This window comes from Hemibagrus wyckioides, linkage group LG28 (genome assembly GCF_019097595.1).
Source record: "Hemibagrus wyckioides isolate EC202008001 linkage group LG28, SWU_Hwy_1.0, whole genome shotgun sequence".
NCBI classification, from domain to species: domain Eukaryota; kingdom Metazoa; phylum Chordata; class Actinopteri; order Siluriformes; family Bagridae; genus Hemibagrus; species Hemibagrus wyckioides.
Genome location: NC_080737.1, coordinates 15085405 through 15098862, shown reverse-complemented (window position 1 = coordinate 15098862; position 13458 = coordinate 15085405). Strand labels below are relative to the sequence as shown.

The 13458-nt window shown below is 42.7% G+C and overlaps 1 protein-coding gene across 1 annotated transcript; it reads left to right on the top strand.

Annotated features, from left to right (window-relative positions):
* The first annotated feature begins 959 nt into the window (after positions 1 to 959).
* Positions 960 to 13390, top strand: dqx1 (DEAQ box RNA-dependent ATPase 1). Its single transcript, XM_058382727.1, has 12 exons — positions 960 to 1270; positions 2915 to 3259; positions 3345 to 3538; positions 3815 to 4202; positions 6248 to 6526; positions 7489 to 7588; positions 7872 to 8030; positions 8838 to 9029; positions 9713 to 9838; positions 11037 to 11227; positions 11314 to 11504; positions 11639 to 13390. Exons 2-12 carry the CDS (start codon positions 2981 to 2983, stop codon positions 11832 to 11834), a joined length of 2295 nt encoding a protein of 764 aa, XP_058238710.1. The 5' UTR covers positions 960 to 1270; positions 2915 to 2980; the 3' UTR covers positions 11835 to 13390.
* Positions 13391 to 13458: the final 68 nt, after the last annotated feature.

Genomic DNA, 13458 nt, shown 5'->3' with positions numbered 1-13458 from the left:
TTGAAAAGCATCTCAAAATGCAGAAGATGTCCAAAACGTTGGAGCTACAAAAGCAAAAGAACAGGAATCTGAAGCTACAGTGGACACTTAATGAAACAGCCAACAATGAGACTTTTTAGGTGTGTAAAACAACCAAACAGACAAACAAATAGATAAAAAATAAATGAAAGGTGTTTCCAAAACTATTTGCTTCCCTTCCTGTTCCAACATGACTGCACACCAGGGCACAAAGCAAGGTCCATAAAGACATGGATGAGCGAGTTTGGTGTGGAGGAACTTCACAGATAGCTGATAGACCTGATAGATAACCTGACAGAACACCTTTGGGATGAATTAGAGCGCAGACTGTGAGCCAGACCTTCTCGTCCAACATCAGTGCCTGACCTCACAAATGCACTTCTAGTGGAATGGCCAAACATTCCCATAAACACACTCCTAAACCTTGTGGAAAGAAGAGGGAAAGGGCGAGCCAACTCCATATTAAATTCATGTGCATGTAAAGGGCAGGCGTCCCAGTACTGACCTGGCTCGCAGTCTCCTCTGTAATTCATCCCAAAGGTTGAGGTCAGGCCAGTCAAGTTCCTCCACACCAAACTCCCTCATCCATGTCTTTATGGACCTTGCTTTGTGCACTGGTGTCCAGTCATGTTGGAACAGGAAGGGGGTCATCCCCAAACTGTTCCCACAAAGTTGGGAGCATGAAATTGTCCAAAATGTCTTGGTATGAAGCTGAAACATTAAGAGTTCCTTTCACTGGAACTAAGGAGCCGAGCCCAACACCTGAATTCAATGATTTGTCCCAAAACCTTTAGCAGTATAGTGTATATAGTGATACTATATGTGTGTCTCATTGTATATTATATGTTATATAAACTAAACAGAATGTAAACATTAAATGTCAACTACTAGAATAAAACACAAGCCCCGCCCCTCGAGACAAAGCCCCGCCTCCACCTGTTCACGGTGAGCGGAAGCAAAGATGGCGGTGTTTCTGTAACGCAGGGCGGCTAGATGAGCAAACGTCAACACGCATTAGATAACAGATAACACACTTTCACAGCTTTGGGATATTATTATCGTTCATGTATAAACGTGTATATATTTACAGCTGTTAAAAGTGTTTGTAACGCAGTGTATTCGCGCTGTAGTGTAACACCGATAATGACAGAGCAATAACAACACAGCCGCCCAGGCAGGCAGGAGGGCAGGCAGGCAGGAGGGCAGTAGACGGGATTTAAATGTTCTTCTGGGTTTCAGAAATGTGTTTCAGGTAAAGTGACATGATTTATGATATTTAATTCTTTCTAAATTTTTAAAACATGCTTTAAATAAAGAGTGTCATTGTGCTTTTCCGTCGCTGCTCGTGACACGTAGGCTGTTGCTTTGGTCAGCACTGAACCCGCACTAGTATTATCTCTATGAGGGATTTTTATATAAATATATCACGATATAAAACATTCCCAAGCTTATAAGATACAACAAAAATATTAATTCTAACGTCTGTCGTGTTATTTCACGTTACTGGGTGTTTACTACCAGCTGAACGGGCGTCATGTGATCATTTCAGCTGAAATCTTTTGCTTATTGAAATATATTTGTCATTAGTGATGGATATACATTGCTTCTAAGATGAGATGTTAATAAGTGCAGTGTATTAGATCCTATTTTAGCGCCTGCTATTAACTTGACCTGTCCCAGGAGTCTGTGCCTATTTGGGTCATGAAGTAAATGTTTTGCATAGTGACTTCCTCATGTCATTTTGCCAACCTAGAAATCCCGAATTCACTTTATTTTTGCAAAGATTTGCACCATTTCTTTTTTTTCTGGGATCACGCATCCTCTTTCGCCTCATATTCGTCCCACATCTCGGATGATAGTTTAGTTTTAGATTATATTCTGCCAAGTCAGTAGTCAGATCAGTGAATATGCCTTTCGGGTGAATAATAGACCCGAATGACATTTAAGGTGGGATGTGATGATATTGTATCTCGTCCTCTGTCTTAAGAAGTGCGTGTCTTGTCGTATTTGTATGCGCATGCAAAACCTGGAGTAGGGAGAGTAGGACTGACTGAAATACACTTGTGCACGTAGCCACAAGGCATATGCTGGCATTCCTAAAATGTGCAGCATAGCAAAGAGGCACAACTGTTGAAGACAGCTTCAGCAGACAGGTTCACACACATACACATACACGCACGCACACTACTAACAGCGTGTCACACGGTGTAATAGAAGAGCGTATTTTTCACATTCAAGAATTCTTCTTTATTTCAGCTGAAATGTAATTCTGTTGCTGGAAAATGTTTCCTCTCACGCCCCTAAATCATGACAGTGAATGAATGGTTGTCTCTCAGTTGGCTCTAGGTGTGTGTGTGTGTGTGTGTCTGTGTGTGTGTCTGTGTGTGTGTCTGTGTGTGTGTCTGTGTGTGTGTCTGTGTGTGTGTCTGTGTGTGTGTCTGTGTGTGTGTGTGTGTGTGTGTGTGTGGGTGGGTGTGGTGGACTGGTATCCTATCCAAGGTGTGTATTCCTGGGTTAGGCTCCAGACCTATAACAATCCTGACCGTGCATACCAAAGACGAATGGGAGAAAGATAAATGTCTAAATATCTCATCCAAATAGTTCTAGTCAATATATATATATATATATATATATATTTTTTTTTTTTACCCGTTTTGAAAATCCCTATTTGATCAAATACAATACCTGTAACTCATTTAGACAGAGAAGCCTGAATAATTGTTGTATTCCGTATGGTGTATGCTACTAACAGAAGGATGACTTGTAACAATGGACATATATTAAAGTTGTGTTGCAGTTGTTAATGCTGTCAGGAAATCAGAGCATTTTGAAGCTGAGTGAAAAAGAAATGTTTGATAAAACTGTATTATTAGAAATCCTTTCTTCCTCTCTACAGGTAATCCCAACTTCCTGAGTTCCTCAGGTGTCAATCTTCGACCGTTTTTTTTCTTTTCCTGTTGCAATGGCGTCCACCGCAGCCGCCCCAGCGCCCGACAACCTCTCAGTGTCCTCACTGCTGTCTGGGGAGCTGGAGGATGGGAAAGAGGATGAAGACGGTGAGCTGGGTGACCTGGAAGTAAACCCTTATGATGGATTACCTTACTCATCGCGTTACTACTCCCTACTGGAGGAACGGCGGACTCTGCCCATCTGGGGACTGAAGTACAACTTTCTGGAGCTGCTGGAGACTCATAGCATGGTGGTGCTGAGTGGAGAGGCTGGCATGGGCAAGAGCACACAAGTAAGGAGCTCTAACAAAATCCACTAAGTGCATTATCATTCATAAGTGCACTAACCAGTGGCTTTGGTTGTGTGTGTGTGTGTAGGTGCCTCAGTGGTGTGTGGACTACGCGCTCTCTCTGCAGTTTACTCAGGGTCTAGTTTGCTGCTGTCAGCCGTACTCAGCAGCAGCATGCAGCTTAGCCATTCGTGTAGCTGATGAAATGGATCTGAGTCTGGGCCTCGAAGTTGGTTACAGGGTCCCTCATGATGACGGCTGCACACCAGACACTTTACTACGGTAATCTAAGACCCTTACCATATCATTCTCGCTCTCTCTCTTTCTCATATATCCATACATACACACTATGCACATACCATATTTGGTAAATTGTGGGTGTATCTGTATTTAAATAATCAGTAACTACCCAGTTGCTGTGTATTAAATTCCATCACTTACGCTCGTGATCTGCTTGTGCACATTTGTTTAATTCTATTTTATGAGAACCATTTAGAGCAGTTAAACAGCAACTGAAGCTTTGACACAGATTTTTTTGTACCTTCTTCCGTGCCCCAGTTTTGTCACAGATGCACTACTGCTGGAAGAGATGATGTCAGACCCGCTGCTGCGGCGCTACGGCGTGCTGGTGGTGGACGAGGCGCAGGAGCGCACCGTAGCCAGTGACGTGCTCCTGGGCCTGCTGCGTGACGTGTGCCGGCAGCGTACAGAGCTTCGCGTGGTGGTGCTCGCTACGCCCCCTGTGGCCGGTACCATCACGGATTTCCTGGGTGAAGAAGTGCCTCACCTCAAAGTCCCCCCTGCCCCGGACCGGACTGTTGCAGAAACGCTGTACAGAGATCCAACAGCTGGCAGAGACCCGGCCACAGCCGCATGCCACATGGTGCTGGATCTGCACCGGCGAGGAGAAGAAGGAGATATACTAGTGTTCCTGCCCAGTGCACAGGTAATAACCACCTTTTTAGGAAACTTGCCTTTTTCTTCTGCCTTCACCTGTCCAGTGTTGTCAAGCCTGTACCTGTATGCTTTAGGGCATTTTCAGATCTGTGTTTTGTTCCAAAACTAGGGACTTGGTTTGCTTTCATAAGGCAACATTTCATCCATCCATTTTCTATACCCGCTTTATTCCTAATTAGGGTCACGGGGATCTGCTGGAGTCTATCCTCGTGCAAATTGGGCAAAAGGCAGGGGTACACCCTGGACAGGTCGCCAGTCCATCACAGGGCCACATATAGACAGACAACCACACACTCACTCCTATGGGCAATTTAGAATTACCAATCAACCTTGATCTTGATGCAAGTTTAATTGTTTCGAATGCACCTGTATATGTTCCAGGGTTCCAGTCGTAGCAATCATCCATCAAAATGGATATACAGAAGCTCTCCAAGCTTATTGTGGTTTTCTTTCTAGCTGTAGTTACTGTAATTGATCAGTGTGAGCAGGAATCAGTGATGCATCAGGACAATGTTATGGCAAAACACCTATTCAGGTGGTCCAAGACCAGTTGTTTTGTTGCTCGGATCTGTGCACAATTGCTGTGTTCACATATATCTAAATGAAATGAACCAAAGGCAGCAGATTCTAAGCAAATGCTCAAAGCAAACAAACGCTCTAAGCAAACAAACCGTCTAAGCAAAAACATGCTAAGATTCCTGTTTTTGTATGACACGAGTGAAACCATTCTGCTGTCACAGTCCATCCACCACAAGGTCCAGTGTATCGTGTGTCCTGATATGCTTTTCTGCTCACCACGGCTGTACAGAGTGGTTGTTTGATCACACATATTTCCTGTGAGCTCGAACTTCTCTCTTCTACACCCACAGATCTACCGCTCACCGAATGTTGTTTATCTTTCGCCCCATTTTGTATCCCTGAGGTTGTTCTGTGTGAAAATCCCAGGAGATCGGGTCTCTCTCTCCCAGTTAAGGTTGAGGCGATCTCAACATTACAGTGCTTTCAGGAAGCAGGGGCCAGAGCTGCAAGTGTGTCATTGCGAGTAAAAGAACTCTTCTCTGCCCTTTATCTCCGCTCTGAAATGTATCTGAGTTATATGTGCTTGGATTACATTTTACACCCGTACCCTCATTGTCTGCTTTGACAAAAGGCAAATAAATGTTTGGGGAATTTAATAACTAGCCCAGGATTGTATTCATAATTCCCACAATGCTATAACCGAAGTCTCTAAGTTTATTTATGCATATTTCTGTTACGTCCTTGTTGGCTCACGTGACCGTATGACATTTTTGGGTCAATTCCTTCACTCAGGCTTTCTTGTTATTACTTATTTATTGCAGTTTACACATCTATCTCTCCTACAGCTGTATACACCCTTTCTCTTTCCCCACGATGGTATCTGCCGTATGGATCAGGTGTCGGACACCAAGATCGCTTACTCGAATGGAAAAGCTTGGTTGAGTCTCTAAAAGATCCGTTTTTATCAGAGTCATATCTGTACCACATGCTTAAGACATCATTACAGCACCAGCGCATGTGACTGTCACACACACACAGACACAGACACACCCACGACTGCTCCCTTTGTCAATATTTTCACAGCACGGCGCATTTCCTTATCCAAGCTATTCCAACAATGAGTTGCTGTATATACACAAAGCCATTCAATCTGTTGTCGTTTGTCTGCCTTACATGATGCGGACTTACCCATGCATGTTTTTGTTAGAGAACATGCATATGCTGTAAATATGCAGTATAACTGTATAAGCAAATACTCACGGTTACACTTCTGATGAGGAATAAGATCATTCAGTGATCAGGACAAAGATTTTTGAGGAATTGTGTGTAAACCAGAATTTTGAGGAAATTGAGATTATTCTGAATTGGGTTTAATAGCCTTCTGGTGATGGAGAATAATGTAATAGGTTTCACAAGACCATTATTATTTTTCAGTAGTCCAGCTAAAGCACTAAGCTACCACATTATCTGCTGACATAATACATTTATTTCTTCTTTTTATTCTTCTATCCGCAGGAAATCGGTGATTGTGCGGCTCTGCTGGAGAAGGAGTGTGTAGCTCTGAGCCCACAGCTGGGAGCGCTGCGGGTCGTGCCGCTCCACACGGGCCTCGGTGCAGCCGCTCAGCACGTTTACACTCCAGACGGAGACGACGGCCAAGCTGAAACAAAAGAAGAGGAGAAATCCGGACCATGTATAAGACGCAGGGTCCTCCTTTCAGACGCTCTGGGAGAAGCCTCGTTCTCTTTGCCCAACATTCGTTACGTCATCGATACAGGACTTGAACTGAAAACTGTAAGTTTTTACGAATAGGAAGTCAAAGGTAAAAAATATGTGACGGATAAAGGAGTTAAAAACCATGTCGCTAGATTCTTACATTTTCTATTCAAGTGTAGTAAACTGTAACGTTTTCATAAGAGAACAGAAAGCAGACATGGTATACAGTCAGAACCATTGGCACCCTTCCTGAGAGCATGCTTGATTTATAAAATAATAATATAATTAAAATAAATTCATATATTGATTGAAATTTTCAACTTACTAGTAGAAACGTAGGACACAGATTTTATTTTTTTTCTTTATTATTTTCCCTTGCTTATTTTCCCTTTTCTTTAACAAAGATTATTCTTATATTGTTTATTTAATAAAAAGGACCTCCCCCTTAAACACTATATTGCCAAAGGTTTTGGGATGTCTGCCTTTACATGCACATATTTAGTTGGCCCACCCTTTGCAGCTATAACAGCTTCAACTCTTCTGTGTTTATGGAATTTTTGACCATTCCTCTAGAAGCGCATTTGTGAGGTCAGGCACTGATGTTGGACGAGAAGGCCTGGCTCACAGTCTCCACTATAATTCATCCCAAAGGTGTTCTATCAGGTTGAGGTCAGGACTCTGTTCAGGCCAGTCAGGTTCCTCCACACGAAACTCACTCATCCATGTCTTTATGGACCTTGCTTTGTGCACTGGTTTGCAGTCATGTTGGAACAGGAAGGGGTCATCCCCAAACTGTTCCCACAAAGCATGAAATTGTCCAAAATGTCTTTGTGTGCTGAAGCATTAAGAGTTCCTTTCACTGGAACTAAGGGGCCGAGCCCAACCCTTGAAAAACAACACCTGAATTCAATGAGTTGAGAGGTGTCCAAAAACTTTTGGCAATATAGTGTGTCAGTAGTGAATATGAATAAATCCATGACACTAAGAAAATCAATTTTGGTTCTAATTTTGTTATGAACTTGCCCTTGTTTCAAATGCAGGTATACAATCCACAGATTCGGGCCGACTCCCAGGTTCAGCGGCCAATCAGCAAGCACCAGGCAGACGCCCGCTCTCAGAAAGTGAACAGCTCGCTGCCGGGTGAGGCGAAATACTACAGCCAGAATACTACTAATGATTAACTTCTACGCTTTATTGCCTTGCCTAAATGCTAGATCGAGGCCTAGCATGCAGTAAAATTGCAAATCAAATAAATCTTAACTCTAGAGGTTGTTGCTGGTCTAACTGAAGTTGCACAGACCTCAGCAAAAAATATTCGCAGTGTTTGCATAGTAGTGTAATGTATCGGGAGGGAAAGGAAGTTGTGAGAAAGACCGAGGTGTGAGAACCACAGCGCTAAGTGCACTTTACTCTCTTGTTTTAGGAGTGTGTTTTCGTCTATACCCCCAATCCCTGTACGAGGAGGGAATGCCTGAAGCTCGGTGTCCTGGAGTAGCCGAGGCGAACCTCAGCCACCTGGTCTTGTTTCTTAAAAGACTGGACATCGCTGATATGGGCCAGTGCAAGTTCCTGGATCGGCCAGGTCTGACCACTACACTGTTTTAATCTGTCTTATTGTAACGTCTGGGACCCCCACCCTATGCGGGGCTCGACCCCAGACGCCCGTGGTGTGTGTGCGCACGCCAGCACACGGTGTAATGAGACCCATGCGCAGGATTCAGCGAAGCACTGCTTTTATTATTACATTTAAGACGCGACATAGGGAAACAAACGTAACACTAGACATGGCGTGGTTAACTAAACAAAACAAAACCTAGACCTTAGCTTGGACATGGAACCTAGCAAACAAAACCCCAACAGAAACCACGGTACAGATAACAATCATGGACAAGGACACAAACACAAGGATCCCTATTTATAGGGGTAGACATTAGGGCTAATGGGATACAGGTGACACAATCAGGATAGGAACAATAGGAAGGGCGTAACAAAAGACACACAAAGAAGCAGGCTTCCAAGGTTCACCTGCCAGCGCCCTCTCTGGGCCTGGCAGGGAACTGTCCAGCTGTTCCTGACACTTATATCCAGTAGATCTAATAAGTAATAAAGCTTGTTATACATTCTGGTTTCTATGTGGCGGAAAATCTATATATTTTGTATATCTAGTGATATTATTTTGAAAAAAAGTGTTATTTATGGTGGTAGAGCCCAGAAGTGTGAAGAGAGTATTTATTAGTGAGACTGGACCGTTGGCATTTGGCCCTGGGACTCATGGATGTGTTACTTTGACTACCATCATGATATTTTTTGCTAATATTTCAGTGTAGTTGATTGTAGAGAAAAAATAACTATAATATGAATAGTACTTATGATTTGTTTGTCTCTGAAGCACCCGAAGCGTTGATGCAGGCTCTCGAGGACTTGGATTACCTGGCTGCTCTGGATGATGACGGCAACCTGTCGGAGGTGGGAATCATCATGTCTGAGCTCCCTCTGGAGCCGCCGCTGGCCAGAGCCCTTATCGCAGCCTGCGAGTTTGACTGCGTCAGTGAAATTCTGACCATCGCTGCAATGCTTACCGGTGAGGAGCAGGTCTACCTGAATACATGCATGCATTTTCTGTATATACTCAAATATTATATACACAAAAAGTAAAAAAAAAAAAAAAAAACCCTGAACATTATATACACCGATCAGGCATAACATTATGAGCAGTGAGAGGTGAAGTGAATAACACTGATAATCTCCTCATCATGGCACCTGTTAGTGGGTGGGATATATTAGGCAGCAAGTCAACATTTTGTTCTGAAAGTTGATGTGTTAGAAGCAGGAAAAATGGACAAGAGTAAGGATTTGAGCGAGTTTGACAAAGGACCAAATTGTGATGGCTAGACCACTGGATCAGAGCATCTCCAAAACTGCAGCTCTTGTGGGGTATTCCCTTTCTGCAGTGGTCAGTATCTATCAAAAGTGGTCCAAGGAAGGAACAGTAGTGAAGAAGTTAATGTTGGTTCTGACAGAAAGCAATACACAGTGCATGACGGGTCAGGGCTGTTTTGGCAGCAAAAGGAGGACCAACACCAATATTAGGCAGGTGATCATAATGTTATGCCTGGTCGGTGTATCTTGCAACGATGTTAAACCATATCTTCAGATCACGTGTAATAACATTCAGAACTCACTTTTAATTTCTTCCAGACTTTGTTGTATTGTTTCGTGGATACTACTGAAGTAAATAAACGTTTCTCGTTTGTTTTTTCACAGCTCCTTCGTGCTTTGCGATTCCTCCACCCAATAAAGAAGAGGCAGCATTAACTCATAGACGCCCCCTTTTGCACCCAGAAGGAGACCATCTGACCCTCATTAACATCTACAATGCCTACCTACAGCGTGAGTCATGGCAAAACATCAGCAGGTCTTCAGTAAATGCTAAATTTCAGAGCTGTTTATGGCCAACCAAGCTGACTTTACTACCAGCTAAACACATACATGATGCAAGATGATGTTACTTAGGATAAATTTAACTTTACTCGGATGCTAGAGCTTGGCATTTTGTCATTTTTCCAACCTCCGAAGGCTCCACCTCTATAAAGGTTTGATGTGCCCGAGCTCCAGAAGAACTAGCTGGCTGATGTTACTGATATTGTAACGTATTCAACTTCACTGTATTTATATATAGAAGTATAGAATACAGCTGTATCTAAACGGATCCGAAGCAAATACTACTATAATTTTATTCAAATATTTAAAAAAAAAAAAAAAGAATAAAATGTATTTTATGCTGTGAGCAGCCATGTTGATGGAGGAGTTGAGGACACCACCTTCACTTTCCGAACAGGAATTCCAAGTAGTGTGTGTTTCTTTAGTGTTTTGAGTCATGTGCTTTAAACCACAGCAGTAGCTTAAAGCTGGTTGTAATGCTGCATTCGATTAAAGGTCGTTTATCTGGTCATGTCTGATTTCTGACTGAAAAGCAAATAAAACTCCTTACGTAATTCCTTTTCGGGAACTGAGGATAGTCTCTTCAATCTCAGCAAGTCAAATAAACCATGGCTGCTCACAGCATGAACACTGCACTTAACCCCAGGTTATTGTCGCTGTAAACCGTGCTTTTAACCCCGGGTAGAGGTACGGTTTTCTCTTTTCCGAAGAGAAAATTGCAATTAAGATTAGATAAGAGATAAATAGTTATTTAAACCTTTCATGCTTGTTAACACTTAAAAAAAATATGCAAGTAACCCAGGGTTTAGGAATATACAGTGTGAAACATCAGAAACCCCAGGATTAATTGTTAACCCCAGGTGAAGTATGAGCAGTGTGAAACAAGATAACCCAGGATTACCTGAGCCTTTAGAATGACCCAGAGTTAACTATCTAAGTAGCTTTAAATGGGTTAAGCTGGACATACACGTATTTGCTTTAGATAAATCAACATACAAATATAGTGTCTTGGTAAATACAATGACTATACACGTTGCTACTTCTGAGGCGAGTCGTATGTCCTGTAGAACGAAATTAAAGAAAATTTAGCATACGCATAAGTCGTAAGGCAAGCGTAAACAGCTTGTTTTTTTGTGTCTTGTAATAGACAATGAGGACGAAGCCTGGTGCAATACTAACTTCCTGAACGCCTCTGCATTGCGATTGGCTGTGGCTATAAGGGCGGAGCTGCTCGAGGTGATGCAGCGAATCGAGTTGCCCGTTTCGCCGCCTGCCTTCGGCTGCCAAGACAATACGACCAATATAAAGCGGGCTCTCATCTCCGGGTTCTTCCTTAAGGTAGCATTAAGCACATTAAATGTTGCTATTACAGTATATCCATTAGTAACGAAGCATTGCATTTCCTTCCCGTGCTTCTTCCTCAGGTTGCTCATGATGTAGATGGTGCAGGGAATTATTTACTGCTGACACACCGACATGTGGCTCACCTGCACCCCTTCTCTTCGTACCTGAGCCGTCGGCCGCGTCCCAATCCTCCCAGCTGGGTCCTCTATCACGACTTCACGATCTCGCACGACAACTGCATCCGCACCGTCACTCAAGTTCATCCACACATGTGAGTAACCTGCTTTATTATAGCATTGCACAGATTCCCAATCCTGGTCCTGGAGAACCCCTTTTAACATTTTCCCTACTGTAAAACATACAAGTCAAGATGTTTTAAATGTGTCTGTATCTGTTCCCTTACAGGCTGGTGGAATTAGCCCCGCAGTACTATTTGGAGAACCTTCCTCCCAGCGATGGCAGGGAATTATTAATGGAAATCAGACAGAGTATTTTTCCGCCAGAAGAACAGGAGAACGGAGAAGCTGAAGGCGAAGCACACGGACAGCGATCAGGAGAGCATAGAGACCAGTACAGTACGGAGATGTGTGCACTGCAGTGAGGCACCTTTAGGGGGTATGCAAGACCCTCAACGTTGCACTTTGGGATTTACAGATTTTCCCAATATGCTGTATAAATGATATACACTATAATGGTTTTGGGACACCCCTCCTCATCATTAAATTCAGGTCTTAGTTCCAGTGAAAGGAACTCTTAATGCTTCAGCATACCAAGACATTTTGGGCAATTTCATGCTCCAACCTTTGTGGGAACAGTTTGGGGATGACCCCTTCCTGTTCCAACATGACTGCACACCAGTGCACAAAGCAAGGTCCATAAAGACCTGGATGAGTGAGTTTGGTGTGGAGGAACTTAACAGAGTCCTGACCTCAACCCCACTGAACACCTATGGGATGAATTAGAGCGGAGACTGCGAGACCACACCTTCTCATCCAACACCAGTGCCTGACCTCACAAATGCACTTATAGAGGAATGGTCAAAAATTTCCATAAAGACACCTTGTGGAAAACCTTCCCGGAAGAGTTGAAGCTGTTATAGCTGCAAAGGGCGGGACAACCCCATATTAAATTCATGTGCATTTAAAGGCAAACGTCCCAGTTTTTTGGCCTGGCTCGCAGTCTCTGCTCTAATCCCAAAGGTTTTCTATCAGGTTGAGGTCAGGCATCTGTGCAGGCCAGTCAAGTCCTTGTCCAAAATGTCCTTTCACTGGAACGAAGGGGCCAAGCCCAACCCCCGAATTAAATGATTTGGAGGGGTGTCCCAAAACTTTTGGCAATATAAGTGTAGTTTATAGTGTAGAGCAAGCGGTGAGCAAAATCAGACTGTGATGTGCACTATACAATTTCAACAGCACAGAATCTGAACAAATTCAGTTTCACTTAGTTTCTTTCCTTTTTGCTATGAAGTGCTTGCTTCAAGCTCGTATGATATATCACTTAGATCCTGGTTTTGCAGGAAAAACAACAGAATCTACATATACCTTTAAATACTGGAAAAACATCAAGCAATAATGAGCATGATGTCAAGACTTGAGCTTGTAATATTAATAATTCTTTCTAATAGATAGTAAGATTATCAGCTTCTGACTTTAGACACTACATTTACTGAGATATTTTAATCCGGACTGTTTTGAACTCCAGGCCTTTCCCTTGCCCTCTTTTCATGAATGTATTTAGTATTTTAAGTAGAATAATAATTCAGGGTTAACGTGAGCCTCGAGAACAGACTTGAAACCGATCTCCGGATTTCTCTCAGGGTTGTTTACACGAACCCGCTTTTTACTCGGACGATGCTTCTATTATGTTCGGCGAAGGATGCTTTTTCTACTACTTGTTCTTTGTAATATTTTATTCTGATCAATCTTGTGGCTACTTCTATTAATTTAAAGAGGTTGTGTGTGTAAATTACTGGTGTAAATACTTCTTTTCTCCCATAATACTGTAATACATACAGCACAACAAAAATCTGTATATTGTCTTTGAAATCAAAGTAAGTTTGTAGGAATTTTAGTCTGGGCATTGCTTCATAGTTGGAATTATTACTCTATAGGCTAAACAAAGCTGTATTTTTTGGGGGGGGGGGCCTCTGTAATAAAATTCCACATTTCTGCTTCTTTCTACCCAAAATAGATGCGACTCTATCAAAGAAATTTCAAACTACAATC